This window comes from Chrysochloris asiatica, unplaced genomic scaffold (assembly GCF_000296735.1).
Source record: "Chrysochloris asiatica unplaced genomic scaffold, ChrAsi1.0 scaffold00130, whole genome shotgun sequence".
Taxonomy (NCBI): domain Eukaryota; kingdom Metazoa; phylum Chordata; class Mammalia; order Afrosoricida; family Chrysochloridae; genus Chrysochloris; species Chrysochloris asiatica.
This window is the reverse complement of record NW_006408648.1, coordinates 7,132,203-7,153,877: the sequence shown is the minus strand read 5'-3', so window position 1 is coordinate 7,153,877 and position 21,675 is coordinate 7,132,203. Positions and strand designations below refer to the sequence as shown.

Sequence of the window (21,675 nt, the reverse complement as noted above, 5' to 3'; positions counted from 1 at the left end):
ATGCCACCCCAAACACTGGTACACAGGGAGTTCAGCTGCTGTGCTCGTGGCCCCTGGATCTTCTAGGATGGCTAGAGTGGAGGGAATTGTCTGTTCCAGAGACACACACAAGCACACACCCTCACCCATTTATCTCAGATCCACTTACTGTGTAATCTCTTTGGGACAGATAATGCCTTTGGCCCTAAGTTTCCTTATCTGTGAAATGGAGAAAATAGTCCTACCTATCTCAACGCTGCTGCTGTGAGGATTAATGACTGTAAAGCCCTTGGCACATGGCAGGTGCTCAATCAGTTGTTGTTAAGTGCTGTTGAGTCTTACCCTGCTCTGGTAGCATAGTGGTTACAAATCGGGCTGCGAACCTTAAGGTCAGCAGTTCGAAACTACCAGGCGCACTGTGGGAGAAAGATGAAGCTTTCTGCTCCCGTAAAGATTTACAGCCTCAGAAACCCTGTACAGGGTCGCTATGGATTGGAACTCGACAGTACTTAACAATAACAAAAAAATAGTGTATCTGGTGGGTTTGAACCACCACTTTGCGGTTCAGATCTACCTGCAGTCTAGTGCTTATCCTACAGTGCCACACCAGGACTAGGGAAGGACTTAAGGTAAAAGGGGCCAGGGCTTTTCCTACAGTGTCCTGAATGCAGAGAGTTCAGCCTGATACTCACCTCCCCTTCTGTGGCTCCCAAATCTATAGTTCATCTCTTTGGTTATCTTGGAAATTGATTTAAAAAATTATAATAATAACTTTATTGTGGTATAACTGACATGGTAAACTGAACTTCCTTAAAATAAACAACTCAATAAGTTTTAATGTATGTACATATCTCTGTAGCCATTACCACAATCAAGATAATGAACATACCTATCATTCCCCAACCCCCAGATGTTTCCTTCTACTTCTTAGTAATCCCTCATCCCACCCCTCCTCTGTCATCTCTCCACCCCCAGGGAACTGACTGGTGACATTGCATTTCCTAGTCGTTCATATAAATAGAATCGTATAGCGTATGCCCTTTATTTATTTTTGTCTGACTGCTTTCACTCAGATTTTTTCCATGTTTGTATCAGTAATTCATTCCTTTGTATTGAGTAGTATTCCTTTGTTTGGCTCTGTCACAATTTGTTTTTCTAGTAGTCACTTGTTAATCATTTTTGGGTTGTTTCCTGGTTTGGGCTATTATACATAATGGCTGTGAATGATTGCGTAATTCTTTGTGTGGACATATGCTTTTAGTTCTCTTGGGTAGGTCACATCATCAGTGTCCATTTAACTTTTTTAAAAAACCGTGAGACAATTTTTCAAAGCGGTTGCACCATTTTATATACCCACCAGGAGTGTATAATTTGAGAATTCTCGTTCTTCCACAACCTTATCAACACTTGGATGGTCAGTTGTTCTAATGTTAGACATTTTGCTAGCTCTGTTAGTCATACCGCATTGTGGTTTTCATTTGTATTTCATTGTAAGAGTGGCCTGACTGAGCTGTCTAACTTCCTCTTTGTGAGGGGAAGAGAGAATCACCACTAGTGTCAGCCCAGGTCTGATTTCTATGAAGGGAACCTCAGACACCCCTCTTCTCCAGCCTTTTTACCAATTCCAATCCCTTCCCTCCCACAACACTCTCCTTCTGTGCTGGATTCCATCATTTCATTACAGTGGCCAAACAGCTCATAGACCCTATTCATGGATCAGGAACAACTCAGGATACACAAGTGTTAACAAAGCTCTTTGCTGTTGTTAAGTACCACCAAGGGGGGTTCCAACTCATAGCGACTCTGTATAGGGTTTCCAAGGAAGGCTGGTGGGTTTGAACAGCCTGACATTGTGGTTAGCAGTCCAGTGCTTATCCTACAATGCCACACCAGGACTCCACAGCTCTTTAACTCCACCAATAAGTGCCGGAGGTACCCCATTCCACCAGTAAGCCTCAATTCCATTTCTCTCATAATACTATTACTGTCAAAATTATGGTTCTATGCATATTATAGTTCTAGTGTGATGCTGTAGGATAGCAGTGGATTGCTGCGTGCACCACCAACTCTATACAGGATCACATGAGTTGGAACCCACTGGACGGAACATAACAACAGCAATGCATGCATAATATAAACCCCATACTATATTGGTATTACTTTTGTTTAAAAATATGCCTTTTAAAGTTATTTTAAAAATAAGAAAAGTTTTACATAGTTATCCATGTTATTAACATTTGCAGTGTATTCATTTTTAAAAAATAAATCTATATCTATCTAAAAAAAATTTTTTTTTAAGGACTTTTTTCAACATTTCCTGTCATGTGAATATTCTGGTGATGAATTCTTTCAGCTTTTGTATGTCAAAACGTTTATTTTGGAAAAATATTTTTGATGCAGCAGACTTTTTCAGTTTGTCTTTTTTTCTTTCTTTTCTTTAGAGTGCCATTGTCTTGTTAGCTCCCGTGTTTCCACAAGAAATCTGTCATCCTATTTGTTTCCCTGTATATAACAGAGGTGGGTCTTTTTCCCACCTTTGGCTCCTTTTAATGATTTTCTTTTTATCACTTATTTGGAGTAATTTAATTATGATGTACTTGGTTTAGGTTTTTGTGTGTGTTACTTGTGCTTGGGGCCATTGTGTTTCTTACATGTGTGGTTTACAGCTTTTATCACATCTGGAAAAATTTCAACCATTATTTGTTTAAAGATTTTTATTTTACCCAGCTCTCTCTTCTGTCCCCCTCCTTCTCTTCTCTCCGTTGTTCTTCCCACCGCTTTCCCTTCTCTCCCCTCTAGGACCCCAGGTATACATATTGTTGTTAAGTGCCTTCCAGTCAATTCCAAATTGTAGCTAGCTGTTTAAGGTTTCCAAGGAGGTTTGAACTGCCGACCTTATGGTTAGCAGTTCAGTACTTATCCTACAGCACCACACCAGGACTTGAAATTGTCCCACAACTCAGACAGAGATGCTTGATTTAAAAAATAAAAAATAACATTTTTTTTCTGTGTTTCATTTTGGATAGGTTATATTGCTGTATCTTCAAGGTTTTTTGTGGGGTTTTTTCCCTGCCATAGCTAATCTGTTTTTAATTTCATCCATTGTAAGTTTTCATATCACACATTGTAGTTTTATTCTAGAAGTTTGATTTAAGTCTTTTAAAAAGTGTTATCTTTTTGTCTCTTGACCTTTCATATATATAGAATACAGGTGTAATAACTGTTTTAAATGTTTTTTGTCTACTGATTCTAACATCTGTGCCAGTTCTGGGGTTGGTTTTGATTTGATTCTAACATCTGTACCACTTCTGGGGTTGGTTTTGATTTATCTTTTCATTAGGTCATAGTGTCCTGCTTCTTTGCATATGTGGTAAATTTATTGGATACCAGACAATGTGCATTTTACCTTGTTGATTGCTGAGGTATTCTTCTTTTTTGTATTCTTACAAATACTTTTGAGCTTTGTTTTGAGCTGTAGTTAAGCAACTTGGAAAATTTTTGATCTTTTTTTGGATGTGGTTTTAAAGATTTGTTTAGTGGGACTAGGGAAATGCTCAATCTAGGGCTAATTAGACTTCACTACTTAGGCAGGACCCTTCTGTAGGTTCTATTATGCTGCTGCGCTGCCATACAGGACTTCCAAATCTGTACATCTTTACAGGAGCAGAAATCCTCATCTTTCTGCTGTGGTGTAGCTGGCGGATTCCAACTAGGGACCTTGTGTTTAGCAACCCATTTGTGTAACCCACTGTACTACCAGGGCTCACTGTGTTCTACCCAGTGCTTTGTTTTCCAAGTGAGCCTTGTGGTAACAGACACTTTCCTCAAGTAACTGGGTACTTCTGATCATTTCTTTCCGCTACATTTCCCAGTCTTGGATACTTTCTTCTCTTACTTGTGATGATCAGTACTCACTCTGCTGAATACTCAAGGAAGATGCTTTGCAGACTGAGGGGTCTCTTCTGTCTGATCCTCTGTTCTGGGAACTCTAACCACCCCAACCTCCCTGGACATAGTAACAACTCCTCAACTCAGGGAGTCGGCGGAGTTCTAACTAGCCTGGGAAGTCAGAGGGCTAACTTCCTTTGTTTTCTGTCTCTTAGGATTGCTGCCCTTCATTACCTAATACTGGTGTCTTGAAAACCCGTTTTGCATGTTTTGCCCATCTTTTTGTTGTTTCAGGCTGGAGAATAAATCCGGTCCGTGTTATTCAAATTTGGCCAGTGATGAGGATTTGATTTTCATTCTTCCATTTCTACCCTTCATATATTTCAGCACTTACTTCTGTAAAACAAACAAACAAAAATAATTGCCTACTCATGGTAATTACATGTGTGTCAGAGTAGAACTATGTACCACTGGGTTTTCAGAGACTGATTTTTCAGAAATATATTGCTGGGCCTTTATCCCTGGTGGTGCCCTGAAATTTCCAACCTCTCTGAACATTTTGCACTACCCAGAACTCCACTTCCACTATTCATTTATCTTACTGCTCTTCAATCTCCTGCCCCTCTTTACAAGAACATTGTTAGGAGATAGTTAACTGTGTTGACTCTTCTGTGCAATGTTTTGTTTTTCCTGGAGTTGTTTTTTTTTTGTTTGTTTGACGACTTAGTTTTCTGTGTACCTTTTAATTAATTAGTCCAGTTCTCTAGTTGTTGTATACATTTCTCAAGACCTGACTCTGTTAGGTATTGTGTCATTTCACCCTTCTGAAGAAGGGTCTTTTTCTTTCAGAGCCCTCTGCCCTGCAGCAGCATGGACTGGCTGCTCTCTTCCATGGAGGCTTAGCTGTCATCCCAGGATGGCGCACCCTTCAGCTCCTGGGGGTTTCCTTCTCTGTCTTCTGCTGGGCCTCTTGTTTACTGTGTTTCATATCTTCCCCTTTGTTGGTTTGCTCTTGTAAAATGTTTGAGAAGCTCTGGTCTTGTGTCTCATTTATTCGTTCTGCAAACGTTTATGAGCACCTGCTGTGAGTCAGATTCTTGTGCTGAATGGGGTGGGGGATAGGTTTAATGAAATTTTTTGTGTTGGTTATTTTTTGTTCCCCAAATGTGTGTCTTTTAATACCCTGTTCTTATTTTGTGGACACAGTATCTTATCTCAAGGAGGCTATTAGTGATACTTAGCTGTCCAAAGTTTTCTTCTCTTGCATTGTCTTTTCCTCCAGGTTGCTTTTTTCTGTGTTTTGCATACTCTACTCTCTGGTAGTGTAGTGGTTATGAATCGGGCTGCAAACCACAAGGTCGGCAGTTCGAAACTACCAGCTGCTCTGTGGGAGAAAGATGAGGCTTTCTGCTCCCGTAAAGATTTACAGCCTCGGAAACCCTGTTCAGGGTCGCTATGGGTCGGAACTGACTCAATGGCACTTAACGACAACAACAACATCCACAGTAGAGACTCTCCTTGGGTGTCTAGTAGTTGTGTGTATCTGCTCGTGATTACGGGTGGGAGACCACATGGTTGTGTGTTTCTCTGGGTGGACCATTTGTTGGTAACCCCTGGTGTCGGTATCCTTGTGTCTTTCTTGGCCTGGTGAGAGTCTCCAAAAAGACACCTGTCATCACTTGCCAGGAGGCCTGGCTCTGTGGAACAGATAGAGAAAGAGAAGGGGACTGGGGTCTCCACATCTACTGTGCACACTTTCCTTGTTTGCCCCCCAATCCTGGCATCAGTCAAGCCTGTTGGGTAATTGTCCAGAGAGCTCCAGTTTATCCTCTCTCAGGAGATAAGACACAGTGGTGGAAGGGCAATCGTTGATGGCTTTGAGTTGGGATGGAATCTGGGGATGTTTACTGCTTCTTAAACAGCTTTTAAATAATCCTGTATTTTACATTTTCCCTTCCGTTACCTTTTCTTCCAGAGGTCTCTGTGGCTGCCAGTTTCTCGCTCTTTTGAGGATTCTGTAGAGTAAATCAAGAGCGTCTCAACTTGGGATTTATTACTTTCTCAGGTCTGCTATCAGTTGTCACTGGCCCATCTGCTTTCTAGCTTTCAAAGTTTCATTGTGCTTGTCTCCTCTTAACGTTCTCCCCATCTGATGGGTTTTGTACCTTTCAAAAAGAGTCTCTTTGTTGTAGCTTTGGTCGGGTTTCAGGAAGGAGTGAAATTATATGCATGAGTTCAGTCTGCCATCTTTACCTGGATAGAAATCCTCTCTCTAAACTTCTTCACAGAATCCAGGAATTCATTTAACATTCAGGATACATTTAGCGAGTCTGGAATGGATAGGACAGGACTCCAGCCCAGCCCTCCATAGGTCTACATCCTTGAGCCAAGCAATTTAGTGGACAGTCATATGGCCCAAATCATGGTCTTACCTCTTACTTTCTGGGAGCCTCAGTTTTCTCATCTGTAAAATGGGGGCTAACCTAGGATAGTAAAGGGCCCTTTTAATCAGTCAGTGAAGAAAGAGCTTTTAGTAAAGGATCGTCTCCTTGAGAACCCACAGGTGGCTTCTGCATCTTCATATTCCTTTATACAGGGTAAGCACTTAATAAGCGTGTGATGAGTGACTGAAGAGAAAGGCTGGCCTGGAGGTTTAGTCCTTCTCTTTATCAGCTGTCCCTCCGGGGAGCCCTGTACAGGTGTGAGAACACCAGGTTTTTCCTGCCTGGGCATCCCTGTGTACTGGGTCTCCTAAGGGGATGAGGTCCTTGACTATCTTAGTTACCTCTGTTGTTGTTGTTAAATAGCATCAAGTTGGCCAACCCTGTATAAGGTTTCTGAGGAGCAGCTACTGGAGCTGAACCGCTGACCTTGTGGATAGCAGTCCAGTGCTGATCCTACAGTACCACACTAGGACTGCTATAACAGAAATACCATAAGTGGATGCCTTGAACAGACAGAAATGTATAATCTCACAGTTTCGAAGGCTCGAAATCTGAATTCAGAACGCTGGCTCTGTGGAAAGATCCTTGTATCCTTTCAGCAGCTGTAGACCCTGGAGATTTACCTGTGTTTTGGCATCAGTTTTTCTCAGGAGTTCTGGTGTGGTGCTGTAGGATAAGTACTAGACTGCTAACTACCAGGTTGGCTGTTCAAACCCACCAGCCACTCCTTCGAAACCATATACAGGGTTGCTATTAGTCGGAACCAACTCAAGAGCACTGAACAACAACAAGAAGGCGCTTCACAGTGCATGGACACTGGGTCCAAAGGATGGACGCCACTCCTAGCTCTTCTTGGTGGTAATAGCTTCCTCTCTGTGCTCACTTCTCTCTCCTTCTATCTCTGGTAAGATAAAAGGTGTTACAGGCCACACCCTGAAAGCCACTTCCTTTCAGTTGTCTGCTCAGCAGATTTCATCATGGAGCTGATTAGGTTATATTTCATCAAGGGGGGCTGCTGTTATGAGTGCCTTGGAGTTGGTACCGACATTACGACCCTGTATAGGGTTTCCAAAGGAGCTCTGGCTATGAATAATGGTTATGAATCGGGCTGCTAATCTCACGGTCCAGTGCTGATCCTATAGTGCTGCACCAGGATCCCGGGGGATTACTACCTTTTAATGAAGGAGCTCTGGTAATGTAGTGGTTACGAATTGGGCTGTAAACTTCAGGGACAGCTGATTGAAACTACCAGCTGTTCTGTGGGAGAAAGAAACCCTGTACAGGGTTGCTATGAGTCAGAACCGACTCCACGGCACATAAAAACAACAACAAATGAAGTCCCAGTGTGACGCTGTGGGCTAATGCACCAGACTTCAAAGTCGTTTGAATCACAAGGTCAGCAGTTCAAGCTCACCATTCACTCCTTGGAAACTATATACCAGGTCACTGTGGGTTGGAATCGACTTGACAGCACTTAACAACAACAACAATGAAGTCCAGGTGTGGTGCTGTGGGTTAATACGCTGGACTGCAAAGTTGGTTTGAACTGCAGGTTGGAGTTCAAGTTTATCAGCTGCTCCTTGTAAACTCTATACAGGGTCGCTGTGGATTGGAATGAACTTGAAGGCACTTAGCAACAACAATGGCCAAACCACTGAGAATTCCCATCCAGCCAAGTTGACACAAAATCTTAACTATCACTCTGACCTTGGTAGGGCTACTCCTCCTTGGCCCACAGAACATTACCATGGCTGTGAGCTGCTTGGAATCCATTCCCTGGGACAGGCCCTTCCATTCCCCTTCCCCTTTCAAGGTCTCGGCTTCTTCATCTAAAACAGGTGGGTAGGATGCAGTGGGATTAAAGTCTTGAAGTCCTTGACACTTGTCTCATTCCCAGATTTGGACCCTTCCCCTCCTGAGCCCAGCAGGCTGCCCTGAAATGCATGTCCCCAGCTCATGGGTTGTTTGGTGTGGGTCTCCAGGGGATGAGCAATCCCTCCTACAGAGTGAGTGCCCTGCAGTCCAGAGCCCCAGCTCCTCACCACTTTTCCTTTCCCCACCCCACGGTCAGGGCCCAACAATAGGCCCCTTCAGCTGTGGGCTCTTGCTGAGGGGGTAGGGTGAGGCCTGTGCTAGGAGGCAGGGTGACCAGCTGGGCACCTCAGCTCAGCCTTAGATTAGCTCTGGGAGTGTCTGACTTCTGTGAGCTGGGCTACAGCCGGCCTTCCTTCCAGGGAGTCCCTGCCGGGCCTGGGTATCCTGAGGAGGCCTGGGTGAGGGGAGGCCTGGTGAGAGGCAGCTCTCTGCTGTACTGGGTTTCTCCGCACTGGTACCCAGATGTGCACAGTGTGCATGTGCACTGAGACCCAGGCAGCTGTGGGCATTTATTCTCACCTGCACGGTGTTTGTGTGTGGGAGGGGATGCTCCAGAAAGCCTAGGGCTCTGTGTCCTGTCTCTGGGTGTTGGTCAAAGCTGACATTTAAGGTTTAGCTGGTGGTGCATGGATGAGCTTCACAACACTTTCATGACCACTTGGAATACGTGGAAGGAGTTGAACTCATTGGTGCCTGTGTTGTGTTTAACCAGAGCCTTTCTTCTGTCAGTTACCAGTAGAAGAAAGTGAGGCATAGGGAAGAGTCCCTGGGGATGAGCAGGCTCTCATTTGGTGGGCTGCCCTGCTTCTCTGCACGCTGCCTTGCCACCTTAAAGGAGCTCCCCTCTCTCTCAAGTTTGGGATGCCTGACAAACCCCTGAGGCACCCCAGCTCTCCTCCAGAGTCTGATGGGAAGGCAGCTGCCCTAGAGAGGGCCAGTTGCAGGCTTTTCTGAAGTGTAAGGGGCTGGCCTGCAAGGACTTTAGTGGGACAAAGTAGCTTAGTGGGTGTGGGGCAGGAGTGACTATAGAGATTGCCAGCCTGTTCCCATGAAGAGACTGGCTTTTCTAGATTAGACCTGGCAGGGACAGGGAGAGCAGCCAGGCTTGTTTCCTCTGGGGAACTGGGGACAGGGAGTAAGCCTGTGGCAGCAGCTCATGGGCAAAGAGGCAGGCTTCCAGTTCTCCAGTGCCTGTCACAGGTACGGAGGCCTTTTCCGCAAGTTCTCCTGAGGACCAGTTTCCTTACCTTCAAGGTGACAGATGTAAATAGATGGCTACAATACAGTGTGTAAACCACAATGGAGGTGTGTGTAGCAGACTCCTTTAGTAAAAATCTGTATCAGTGTCAAGTGTTGTCATGGTTATTTAGTACTGCTATAACAGAAATTCCTGGTATGGTGCTGTAGGATAAAGGACTGGACTACAGGGTAGCTTTAAACAGCAAGGTCAGCAGTTCAAACCCACCAGCCACTCCTTGGAAACCCTATACAGGATCGTTAAGAGTCGGAACTGACTTAACAACAACATAACGGAAATGGGAGCACAGTGGCTCTAGAGGATAAGCACTGGACTGTGAACTGTAGGGTTGGCAGTTCAAGCCCACCAGCTGTTCTGTGGGAGAAAGATGAGACTTTCTGCTCCCACAAAGATTTATAGCATCGAGAACCCTATGTTAGAGTTGCTCTGTGTCAGAAACAACATGGCAGCACTTAACAGGAACATAATAGAAATACCACAAGTGGGTATCTTTGACAAACAGAAATGAAGTCCTGGTGTGGTGCTATATCACTGGACTGTTAATATCAAGGTTGGAAGTTCAGACCCACCAGTCGCTTCTTGGAAACCCTATACAGGGTCACTATGAGTTGGAACCAACTCAGTGGCACTTAAGAACACCAATAATAACAGAAACACCACAAGTGGGTGGTGGTTACAAATTTATTTTCTCACAATGTAAGAGACTAGAAGCTTAAATTCAGCTTGCCAACTCTTGGGCAAGGTTTGTTCTCTATTGTATTTGGAGTAAGGTCCATGTCTCTTTAACTTATGCTTCCTTGGAATCTTCATGTATCTTGGCATCTGTTTTATCCCATCTCTCTGCTTGCTTATTTGATCTCATTTATATCTCAAAAGAGATCTATTGAAGATATACCCTACACAAGTCCTGCCTCATTACCATAACAAAGACAAGCCATTCCCAAGTTAAGATTATAACCACTGGCATAGGGAGTAGTAGGATTTCCAGCAAGGAGCTCTAGTATCCTAGTGGTTAGGAGTTGAGTGCTAACTTCAAGGTTAGCAGTTCAAAACAACTAGCCATTGCTTGGGAGAAAGATTAGACTTTCTGCTCCCGTGAAAATTTACACCCTGGGAAATGCTATACAGGGTTGGAACTGAGTCCACAGCACATAACTGTCACCACAGGATTTACAGCATATTTTGGGGTTGGGGGATGACCAAATTAATCTATAACAGATATTGAGTCATTTACCCAAAGACTGTTCACCTAGGAAGTAATGGGCCCAGGATGCCAGCCCAGGTTGACCTGACTCTTAAACACAATCGCATTGATGGAATAATTAGGAGGTAGAACATGATTCCGTGACCTGCTCAGGTGGTAGGGTGTGAGGAAGGAAGAGGAGCCACTATTGAAGGACCAGAGGTGAGATTTCTAGCCTGGAGGGCTGGTTTGCATGTGATGCTTTCAACCAACATACCAGAACACAGATGGTCACGTTTTGGGGGACGGGGAGCACTGATGAGCTCGGATTTGGGTGTCCATGCAGCCGCCTGGTGGAGTTGCCTGTTGTTCAGTACTATAGAATCACTCACAGTGACCCCGCATAGCGTTTCCACAGCTTTAAATCTTCATCTTGTTCCCATGGAGCAGCCAGAGGGCTCAAACCAGGGACCTCATGGGGACTTCTCGTATGGCTGCTGGTAGATGTGGGTCTAGGGCCTAGTACTCAGTACCTGGTGCTCATTGGAGCCCTGGGAGGAGAACAGGTCAGCCCTAGGGACCATACCATCTACTGAGAAGAGAAGGCAGGCATTCAAAGCATTAGGAAACACCACTGGTTCAGAAGTCTTAGGGAATGCCAGCAGTTAAGGAGAAGTAAAGAGGCTTCAGGACCTGATTTGGGGCCTGTTGGTCCAGCACTGCTGGCAGATGTGGTCTAAGCCTTGTCTGCCTTTGGGACATGCCACAAGGAGTGGGCCCCTTGTGTCCAGCAGCTAGAAAGGGTATAGACTGCATGGTGTGTATCTGAATCACTCCTTCTCTTCCGGGCCCCTGGCCAGCTTCCTCTTCACACCAGTGTGATGTCAGACCCAGGTTGACCTGGAGCTGTGGGGTAGGCCTGTGCAGTTCTCTTTGGGATGTGACCCCAGGGGGACCTGCCTGGTCTTGGTCCAGAAGTGTGGGTCCTGCACACATAGGGGTGAGTTGTGGCTGACCGGCCTTGGTAGGTTAGCACATTGAGGCAAGTTAATAACTCTGGTTGAGGGAGGAGCTACAACCTTGCGCTTTCCTCCTACCTTGCTGTTTTTCCTCCAGAGTTTGGAGAAGACAGAGATGGGAAAGGGCCAAGTTAGAAGTTTGTTTTTGTTACGTGCCGTCAAGTCTGCTCTGATTCATAGCGACCCTGTATAGGATTTCTGAGGAATGGTTGGTGGATTTGAACTGCTGACCTTGTAGTTAGCAGTCCAGTGTTTATCCTACGGTGCTATACCAGGTTGGCCAGCTTAGAGGTAGGGTTGGCATATATTCCTGAGAATACGGTAGGTTGTTTTGGAAAAATCCTCTTGGCCGGAAATTGCCTGTCATGTTTGCTCCTGAGTGTGGATTTGTCACTTCACTGATGCTGTTGGAGAGGCTGGGCAGAGGGGAGTCGGCACTGGAGGGAGACCGGTTTCCAGTCACGCTCTGCTCTCTCTAGCTAAGTGGTGTGGAGAGATAGGGACAAGTTACAGGGCAGAGGGGTGCCCGTGTGGACAGAACCCCCAAATCCTAGAGGTAGTTGAGATGCTGTGAATTTCTCTTAGCAGGATGATATTGGGAGGCAGGAGGCTATGGGGAATGAAGCAGGAAGGAGAATAGTTTGGATCAGACCCTTCAACCAGAGGGAGAAGGGATGGAGCAGGCTTTTTCAGCTTTGCTTTCTTACAGCCTCCTGACTTTGGGTTCTTGCAGCTGCTCCCCAAACTAATTGCTGCTGTGTCTGCGGTAAGATGCAGAGGAGCTTCTGCCTAGAAGTGAGCCAGGCATAGGGACCCCCTGCCTGGCAGGGTCATCCCCTACCCAGCACGTTGTGAGGGGGCTGTGTGAGATTGCCAGTCTTTGGGGGCTTCATCAGTGCACCTGACAAAGTGGGGGAGCAGTGTTTTTCTTGTCCCAATCCCAGAAAGGGGAAAGGAAGGCATCTGAGCTCACCCCTAAATACCTGGTGCTGAGGAGTCAGTGGATACTTCAAATGCCAGGGAAATGAGAGGGTGTGCATGTGGCCCTATCAGGCCCCGGGCACTGGAGGGAGAGGAGGAGGCGCTGCCCTGCAGTAGAAATTCCTCTGTTGGCAACTGCCTCATCCCAGTGCTGAGTGGGGGAGTGGGTAGAGGTGATGTGAACCCTGCGTGGGCACCTGTTGGAGCCACTCCTGTAGCTGTCACTCCTCCGAGGCCAGGGGGAGGGCAACCCCAGTACCCTGGCCCTGCCCAATTTCCCAGTGCACGGCTCAGGCTGTATTTTGGTGGTGGTGGGGTAGGCAGGGAGATGTCAAGGTCAGGTTGAGATGGTGCCCTGGCTACTGTGCCCTCCCTGTGCCAGTGTGGGGAGGTGGGTAGGCGTGGCTTACAAGACTGGTTGAGGTGGGGTCTGGGGACGTGGGAGGCTAGCTCAGTTGTCAGAGACACAAGAGCTGGAGTGCTGGGGGCTGCCTGCTAGCAAGCTGGTGGGAGCCAGGCAGGTGGGCACATTGTGGGGGTGAAGTAGAAGCAAGGAGGGATGGAGAGAGAGACTAAAAGTCCCGAATGTCTAGAAGGAGGGGGTCTCAGCCTGAGTCAGGATGGAGATTTCTGTGGACTTCTTGGATGTATGTGGGGAAGGTATTTGAATCCAAAAGGACCTGGTTTTGTGGCTCTGGAGCTCTGGGGCCCTGGAACTTGGTGACGGACTGAGGGGGCTGTGACTGTGTGACTCCCTGGGGATCTGCCCACGGCCCCGGCTGGGGAGGGTGGGTAGGAGCCGAGCTACCCAGAGGCCTGCAGCTCATTGGAGGCTGAGAATGGAGTTGGAGGAGGGGACTGAGGCAAGCGGGTGGTGGAGTGTGAGGCCAGAAGGTGAGGAGGGGGCGTGGTGGCGGTGTGGAACGCCCTTGATGCTTCCGCAGCCCCTGCTCTCCTGGAGGGAATGCGAGGCCCGGCCCCTCAGGACGCAGGGCTGTGACGCTTCCAGTGCCGGTGGAGGGGTGGGCGGGGGCTGAGCCGGCCTCTGCTCCCCTCCCTGATTCAGATGCCGGCAGTTGGGCTCCATGGGGGAAAGATCTGCTTACCAGCGCCTGGCTGGGGGTGAGAAGGGCCAGCAGGTAATGGGGGAAGACTGTAGGATGGCCAGGTACCCTGGCTCCAGTCTCCATCTTCTGCCGGGAACAGAGAGGCCAATCCTGCTCTGTGCAGCTTGTTAGGAGTTAGGTTACCTACGCTAGATAGTGGTAGTGTGTGGGCTGGGGTGCGGGGGTGATGCCAGTGGTAGCGAGTCGCTGACATCTGCCTTCCTGTCCCTGGGTCCCTTGGGACCCAGATAAGCTTCCTCATTCCCCGTGGGAACCTGGGAAACATTTTCAGGATTTAAAGCCTTTGTGGGTACTGAGTCCCTGTGCCCTGGACATTCTACTGGCCTTTCAAATATGCGCTTCAAACCAAATACCCCTGTTTGCTTTGGAAAATGTCACCCTATTTATGGGGCTACTTAGAGATGAAGCATTTTCTCTCTTGGCCAGCAGAGGGCAGTAGCTGGCTGGAGAAAGGGAGAGTTGAGGCGCAAGGTGGGACTGTACTCCTGAGCTGGAGCTGGGCCTGAGCTCTAGCAGTCCCTCATGATTTTCTCTCACAACTTCCTGTGACTGGATTGTGAACAGGTGGCTAAGGCTCCTTAAGGAACATACAAAGGAAGGGTCAGGCATGGGGCTCGGGGGAATTTGGGGTATGTCTTTGTGGGGTGGCTAGAGTTTCAAATCTGACCATTTTCATCTGGCAGCCCTGTCTTGCAGTGGAGTAACCTTGCATAAAATTGTCCTCCTGGGGCCTGGTCTTTGGGTGACCATCAGGTGCCTAATGGTTAGGTAGAGTCTCTGACTTATGGGCATAGCCTTAGAGGTTTTAGGGCAAAGTCAGCTCTAGTGTAGCTTCAACCTGACCTTGGCTTGCCTCTTAGCTCTGACCCCAGTGCCTAAACTGAGGGAGGCAGCACATGGCAGGCTCCAAAGCTTTGGGTGGTGGCTGACAGGGGATGGGGAAGGGGGACTGACTTGTGGGGTTGTTTTCCCCACCTCAGTGTCAGCACCAAGGAGGTCAAGCACTGGAAAGCCCTGGGAAGAGCGCCTGGGCTGCTGGTTCCCCAGCCCCTTCTCACTCCAGCTGCCTACCCTAACAGCCATCTGGACAGGGACAAGAGAGCAGTGTGCAAGAAACAGGGGCTCCCAGGCATGGTGGGGGGGCTGGGGGAGTTGGAAGGACTTCCTGCAGCTGTCAGGTGTGTCTGGGGACTGTAGTGGGGTGTGTGTGTGTGCAAAAGCAGCTGGTACCCTTTGAGGAGGGGCAAAGGGATCATTTTTCAGCTCTGGGAATGTGGGGGGCCCTACAGGGGCTTGATGGAGTACCTCTAGTCCCTTACAGCTCAGACTTTGACTGTGTGTGGGGATGATATGGAAGAGACATCCTACAGCCTAGTATCTGCAGCTATGGGGTGGGGACAGCTCAGCAAGGCTTCAGGGGCACTGTTAGTTTGTTTTGAGGGGTTTTGGATTTTTGCCAGCTGGTCTGGGGAGGCTGTCTACTGGGTGTAGTGGGCAAGCAGGCAAGGCATCCCCAAGGAAAGGGGGTGGAGATCCCTCACCACCCACCCCACCCTCCTTCTTGGCTGAACTGCCCCACTGGCGGGCTGCCGGCCGCCTATTTCCGTCGGGCACCAGGGTAACAGGGCCACATTAGGGACTGAGCCAGGAGACGTCCAGCCAAGGCTGGGACAGGGTTGGGAGAGGGTCTCAGAAGGGTCTGCTGGTAAGGTTCAGGGAACACTTTGGGTTCTAAGCCCCAGACTCAGGCAGTGCACTACCCTATATTGCTCTAGACAAACCCATATGGGGGCCTGCAGCCCCTCATTGTGCATTGCTGCTTGAGTCACATAGCCCCCACCCCCAAATCCCAGGAGTTGTCTGCAACTGTGGGGGCTGGGGTGGAAGCCAGAGACAGGGGGCCTTGTGTGTGGGAGGCAGAGGGGCCAGCGCCGGTGGCTGGGAGGAAGAGTCCCCCCATTCCCGCCGCCCTTTTGGCAGTGATTCAGAAAGGACCTTTTCCAGCCAGTGTCAGAGCTGCTCAGCTGGAGAGGGAGGGAGGGAGGGGGAGGGCTGACGGGCGACAGTCGGGTGGGGGAGCCAGGGATAGGGCTGGAGCTATGACCACTGCGCTGGAGAGAAGACCGAGAAACAGGACAGAGACGGGCGGCAGCCAGGAGAGCTAACCTGCTTCTGCTAGACTCCAGCTTGGAATCCAGCCGGGCTTCCCACAGAGAAAAGAGGCCTGCCCCATTCTTGCCCTATTTCCCACCCTTGGTGTAGGATTTGGGGGCTCCTGGGGCAGATTCCTCTGGGCAAATCCTGAAGCTTAGGAGCTGAGGCCTCTGCTTCTCCACTTCCCGGGCCAAAGCCTCAGTGACCCGCTGGGGCTCCAGTTTCGTGGAGATGCCAGCAGCCCGAAGGTTCCCTGGTCTGGAGCTCTCCTTCCCTCTCCTGGCCAGACTTCGGCGACGCCTGTACACAGTGAGTGGGGGGGCTCGGGCAGGGGTCCGGCTGACAGCTGGCACTTTGCTGAGAGGGTACAGTGCGGGACTGGGGACGGCTGGGGGGACTGATGGGGCCTGGGCCCAGCAGCCTCTCCCCTGAGGCCGCTGCACACTTGTTGGGTGTGATAGAAGCGAATGCAGGGGCCAGATCAAGTATGTGCTTGCGCGTGCCGGCCACAAGACACACAGGTGTGTACCCCCTGGGACTGGGCACAGGCAGGGTCTGAGACTCTGAGCTGGGAAACTTGGACTTGGTGGGGGAGCGGAAGGGAGGTGACTTGTCCTGGGTCACCGTGGGCTTTGTAGAAGAGACCAGACTTGGATCCAGGGCCCTGACACCTTTCTCCTCACTGAGATCTCAGTTTTCTTCCCAAATCCCATAACCCAGAGTAGCCTTGTACCTGGGGCCACAGAGTAGCATGGAGTTGGGGGCAGGGGCCCGGGAGGATCCAGCTAAGCCGGGGAGGTTTGTGAGTTGGTATTTCAGGGAAAGGGAGCAGACTGGGCTGTACTAAATAGCTTCAGGGGAGGGACCCTTGAGTTTTCCCTAACCCTAATCACGGGGACATGGCTTTGAGCCGCTCTCAGAAGTTAACTGCTTTCTGCTCCAGAGGTGGGGAGCTATGAGGAGCCTGGGGTCCTGAGAGTGTGCGGAAGGAGAAAAGGGACCTTACAGACTACTGTCTCTGGTAGGGCTTGGAAGCCTGTGTGTTGAGGCTGAACTTTATAAGGGTGGTTAATACACTGGACTGAAAAGTTGGTTTGAACCACCAAGTTGGTGGTTCAAGCTCACTAGCTGCTCCTCAGAAACCCTATATGGTGTAGTTTTGCATTGGAACCTACTCAGTGGCACTTAGCAACAACAACAAGAAGGAAGGGCAGTGACTGGCCCTGCCTGGCCAGGCTGTTAAGAGAAACAGACTGCTCTGGTGATTTTCAGAGTTCTTCTGGAAAGCAATGCTAGCCTACCCTCTTAATCCCCAAACTCACTTTTTTTTTCCTTTTTCTTTTTTGTAACAAATGATTTTGTTGAGGATAAATGAATTCATACAGCTGAATGCTTAGAGCTGTGCTTCGTAGATCCTAAGTGCAGCTTTATTGGTCGACATCTTTTTTATTGTTACTGTTAAATTAATAGAAATACAGCCTGTTTACTTTATGTGTGTGTATATCTAGTCCAAATGTTACTACCGTGGCAGCTATACTATAAAGAGCAATCCAGGAAAGTAATTTATACCATCATATGTGTTCTGGTATATCAAATGAAGGATGAGGCTGAGACCTCAGGCAGAACTTCCATGGAAGTGACAGCTACAAATGCAGGCTGGGAGGGAGCTCTGAACCAAGAGTGGGCAGACCTCAGGTGACATTTTCTTTCATATACTGAGCAACTTTTGCCAACTTGTGAATAAAAAACAAAATCTGACATTTCTTCAGTTTGCAAGGTAGTTGGGTCCCAGGAAAATGCAGGCTATACTAAAATTGCAGAAATACTTTGTTGCTCCCATGTAAATGGAATTAGGCTCTGGGCTTGGATGACTACCCTAAAATCGGAAAAAGCCAGAACCTGTGTGTGGTAGGAACCTGCCAGAGAAGGAAAAGGCACATGCTTTCCACTATAAAAGAGCAATAGGAAAGAGGTGAGACTGCACCTTGTCAAAGGCGGAAAGCTTGCGAGACCTGGAAAAACAAGGCAGCACCCTGGAGCACTGGCTCTGACAGGTGTCACTGTTTCTCGTCCCCTGAATGAATTAAGTCGTGTAGGACGGAGGACAGTGTGTGAGACTGTTTTGTGCTTTTATCCCCGCCCCTCCTAAATGCCGCTTGTAGTTGCTCTCAAATTGGTTACAACTCATTGCAACCCTGTGTGTGACAGCAGAGCTGTGCTCCACAGGGTTTTCAATGGCAGATTTTTCTTATGTAGAGCGTCACATCTTTCTCCCAAGGCACCTCTGGGAGGTTAGCAGAGACTCCTGTACTAGCAGCCCTGAAACATCATGACAACCAAGAATGTCCTCTAGAGGGCTCTACCACCTGCCTTCAGAGAACCCTTAGAGTCAAGGGTTGCAGATGAATGCTTGAAAACCGTCTGGTCTAGTCCCCTTGGTGGAAGAGCCAGGGCTTGAGCTGAAGCTTTGTAATTCCCCTTTGTCACTCCTTATACTGCCCTGAGCTGTCTGAGAAAGTCCCAACTCCTGGCCCTGTGTTGGCAGAACTCCTGGGAACTGTGGGGGCAGAGGACTCATGCTGAGCCTGGGCTGTGCGTGCCTACTTCTCTTAGTACAAGGCTTGCTGGTAGAGGATGAGACCACCTTTGAGTTGGTCACTGGAGAGCAGCTGGTCTTTTTCTTCTGGCCTCTTCGTCAGTCAGGATTGAACATGGGTCAGGGGTGGCCTTGTTAAGCCCTTGGCTCTCAGATGTTGTCCTTGGACTGGGGTGGAATTGGCATCCAGTGGACTGAGCTGCTTTGCTTTGAGGGTATCACCAGCCTTTTTCTCTGAGAAAGAAAGGGTGTAGATCAGAGGTTGCTCCCTAGTGTTTGGTCTGCATAATGTGTATGTGTTTCAAACTTGAATGTTAGGTGAATACAAGGACCACAATGGGTAATGTGTGAATATTTGGGGGTGGGAAACAAAGTCTGGAAGGATACGTAAAAGACATTATTGGAGGTGCCTCTGGGAAGGGGGTGCGTGGTGGTGATGAGCAAGGAAGATAATGAGACTGTCCTGTGGGCTCCTGTGTGCTTTTTAAATTTCTTACCATGTTATATTGCCTTTGTTTAGTGGTGAGCTTTCACACATAAATCCAAATTCTTGACATTTTTGGGGGGACACAAAACGTTTTGACAATAGTGGGCTACAGTCCCTCAACTGCACCTCTTTATTAGGCAGGCACTCAAAGCCCACCCAGTCCACACAGTTTTAGTCCCTATAGGCATGTGAATGGGGGCCCCTGGGTTAAGGGTATTTGGTGAATAGTGGAGAGGCTCTAATAACGAAAAGCTTTGGGAGGAGCCTAACTTAAGGTTCATCTGGTCCTGAGATCTTTTCCTGGGGACCACTGGATTTGGGATGGGTAGGAAGACCCTGACTCCTGGGCCAGAGCTGTCTCCCAACTGCCCTCATTCTATCCTTGTTGGTAGCAGGAAGAGGTATGGGGGTACAGGCTTTCTATACAGCTGCTTTGGGGAGCACAATAGTGGTGTGAGTCCCTGCAGACAGCAGCATGGTAACAAATGGGTGAGACAAGGCCCCTGTGAGCTCCATGCTTTCTGTGCTTCCTGAGCCTTATTCTCCCTCCCTACAGAGGCTGGGGAGCAGCAGTATGCAGCCTGAGGAGGGCACAGGCTGGCTGCTGGAGCTGCTGTCCGAGGTGCAGTTACAACAGTACTTTCTGCGGCTCCGAGACGACCTCAATATCACCCGCTTGTCCCACTTTGAGTATGTCAAGAATGAAGATCTGGAGAAGATTGGTATGGGCCGACCTGGTAGGTGGAACACTGGCCTGGCTTGCTCTCTCCCCACTGACCACTTACCTCCTCTATCCCCGTGACTGCTGGCCACCTGGAAGAACCTTTCCCCTTCGTTCAATGGGGTGTCCTAGCTGAGCCCCGGCAGTGGGGTGTGAGGGCCCCTGTCAGTAGATGGAGCACACAGTAGCTACTCTGAGAACACCGTGCGTGCAGCTCTGAGGTGGATTGGAGCAGCGAGAGTTGACTGACTTTTGCTGACCCCTGGCTACTCAGGATTCACTCAGACATTTGTAGGCTGTATCCTCTCCATTTCCCAATCCTTCAAAATCTAGAATTCAGTCTCATCTTTCACCATCTTAACACTAGGGATCTTTGCCCAACATCTGTGTGGAGAAGGAAAGATAAGACCCTCAGCTGACTTGCTGATTTTCTCACGGTCTCTCTACACTCTGTTCTGTAGGGTCCTTAGGAGTCAGAATTAACTTGGCGCAGTGGGTCTGGTTTTTGGGTTGGTTAGTCTCTGTGTGTCCATTTGTCTCATTGTCTCTGTCTCCTTGTTTATGTGTCTCTGTCTCTCAGTGTCCCTCACCCGCACAGAGGTCGATTTACAAGTTGAACTCATTTCTTAGTGCTTGTCTCATAAGTAGTGGTTGCAGCATCTAGAAGTCATAGTGCTCACTGTAGAACTTAGGGCCTTCACCTTAAGATAGCCAAACAGCTAACAGTTAGATAACCACGTAGTCTACTTTTTTTTTTAAATGTTTTATTGTGGATTATATGATAGTTTACATGGGAGAACATTAACTTTACATTCATCCTATCGTATATTGTTTCATTGCCATGATTACAGTCCCCTCCATGCATCATCAGCCAGCCACATGGCATACCCTGCAAGCCTGCCCCCCAGTCATCAGCACACAGTGGTCTACTTTTTGATCAGGAGGATAAAATGTTATGGGAGAAAAATGCAAGACTGAGAAAACCCGTTACCTTGATTTCCCCACTACAGTTCAGCTTTGCTTTACCCAGTATGAGAACTACAGCCTGAAAGTGGAATTCAGCTGTTGTAGCATAGTGGTTACGAGGTGGGCTGTGAACCGCAGGGTCAGCAGTTCCGCGGGAGAACGATGAGGCATTCTGCTCCCGTAGAGATTTACAGCCTCAGAAGCCCTGTACAGGGTCACTATGGGTCAGAACCTACGCCACAGTACTTAACAACAACGTGGTTAATGGAAGGGTCCTCGTTAGTTGGGATGGTGCCATTGGTTTCATTGTGTTGGGCAGTGTCCAGTGGGAGCTCACTGTTGGTGGGAGGCAGCCAGTTTGGGAAACAGGGTTGCCCTGACAGCACTGGGTTTCTTTCTATCCTGCAGGCCAGCGGCGACTTTGGGAGGCTGTGAAGAGGAGGAAGGCTATGTGCAAGCGCAAGTCCTGGATGAGCAAGGTGGGTGGACGAGGAGTGGGATGGCTGTCTGAGGAAACCTCCCCCATCCCTGGGCAGGCAGCACCTCTCACCTTGTGCTGGCCTCCCTCCTCCAGGGTCTTATCTGGGCTGGGTACTTACAGAGCTGCCTGGCTAAGTGTCACCTTTGCCAGAGACAGACACGTGAGCCACTGTGTGGAGAGGTTTCCTCATATCCCCTCTGGGTGTCCGGGTGCTGGGCAGAGAGGAGCTCACTTACAAGAGTGCCTTCACTGAGCCCTGGCTCTGTCTGAGGGATGGGGCCAGTGCCCAGCACAGGGTGGGGGTCTGTACTGAGCTTCTGTGGTCATCTGGCCCTGCTGACAGCTTCCTCCCCAACAGCCTGCCTCCTCCCCCAGCCTCTGCCCTAATTAGGATCTGTAGTGTGGTGAGCCCCTGGTCTGACTCAGTGGAACTTTGCCCATTGTCTGGAAGACAATGAGAGAGGAAGTGAGCCAGCCAGGGCCTTCCCTCCCCACTTCTGGCCTCAGGGCTGGGGA

General features: G+C 48.7%; 1 protein-coding gene across 5 annotated transcripts in view; it reads left to right on the top strand.

Moving 5' to 3' along the window:
• Window positions 1-13,712: 13,712 nt before the first annotated feature.
• TNK2 (tyrosine kinase, non-receptor, 2) overlaps window positions 13,713-21,675 on the top strand; it is a 24,258-nt gene continuing 16,295 nt past the window's right edge. For 2 of the 5 annotated variants that reach the window (XM_006869388.1, XM_006869386.1), the window contains exons 1-2: window positions 19,554-19,728; window positions 21,087-21,157. In XM_006869388.1, coding sequence (XP_006869450.1) covers window positions 19,566-19,728; window positions 21,087-21,157 — 234 coding nt within the window. In that variant the 5' untranslated portion in view covers window positions 19,554-19,565. Of the gene's footprint in view, window positions 13,767-19,547; window positions 19,729-21,086; window positions 21,158-21,675 lie in introns of those variants that run through there. The other 3 variants (XM_006869385.1, XM_006869384.1, XM_006869387.1) reach the window with 2 other exon arrangements.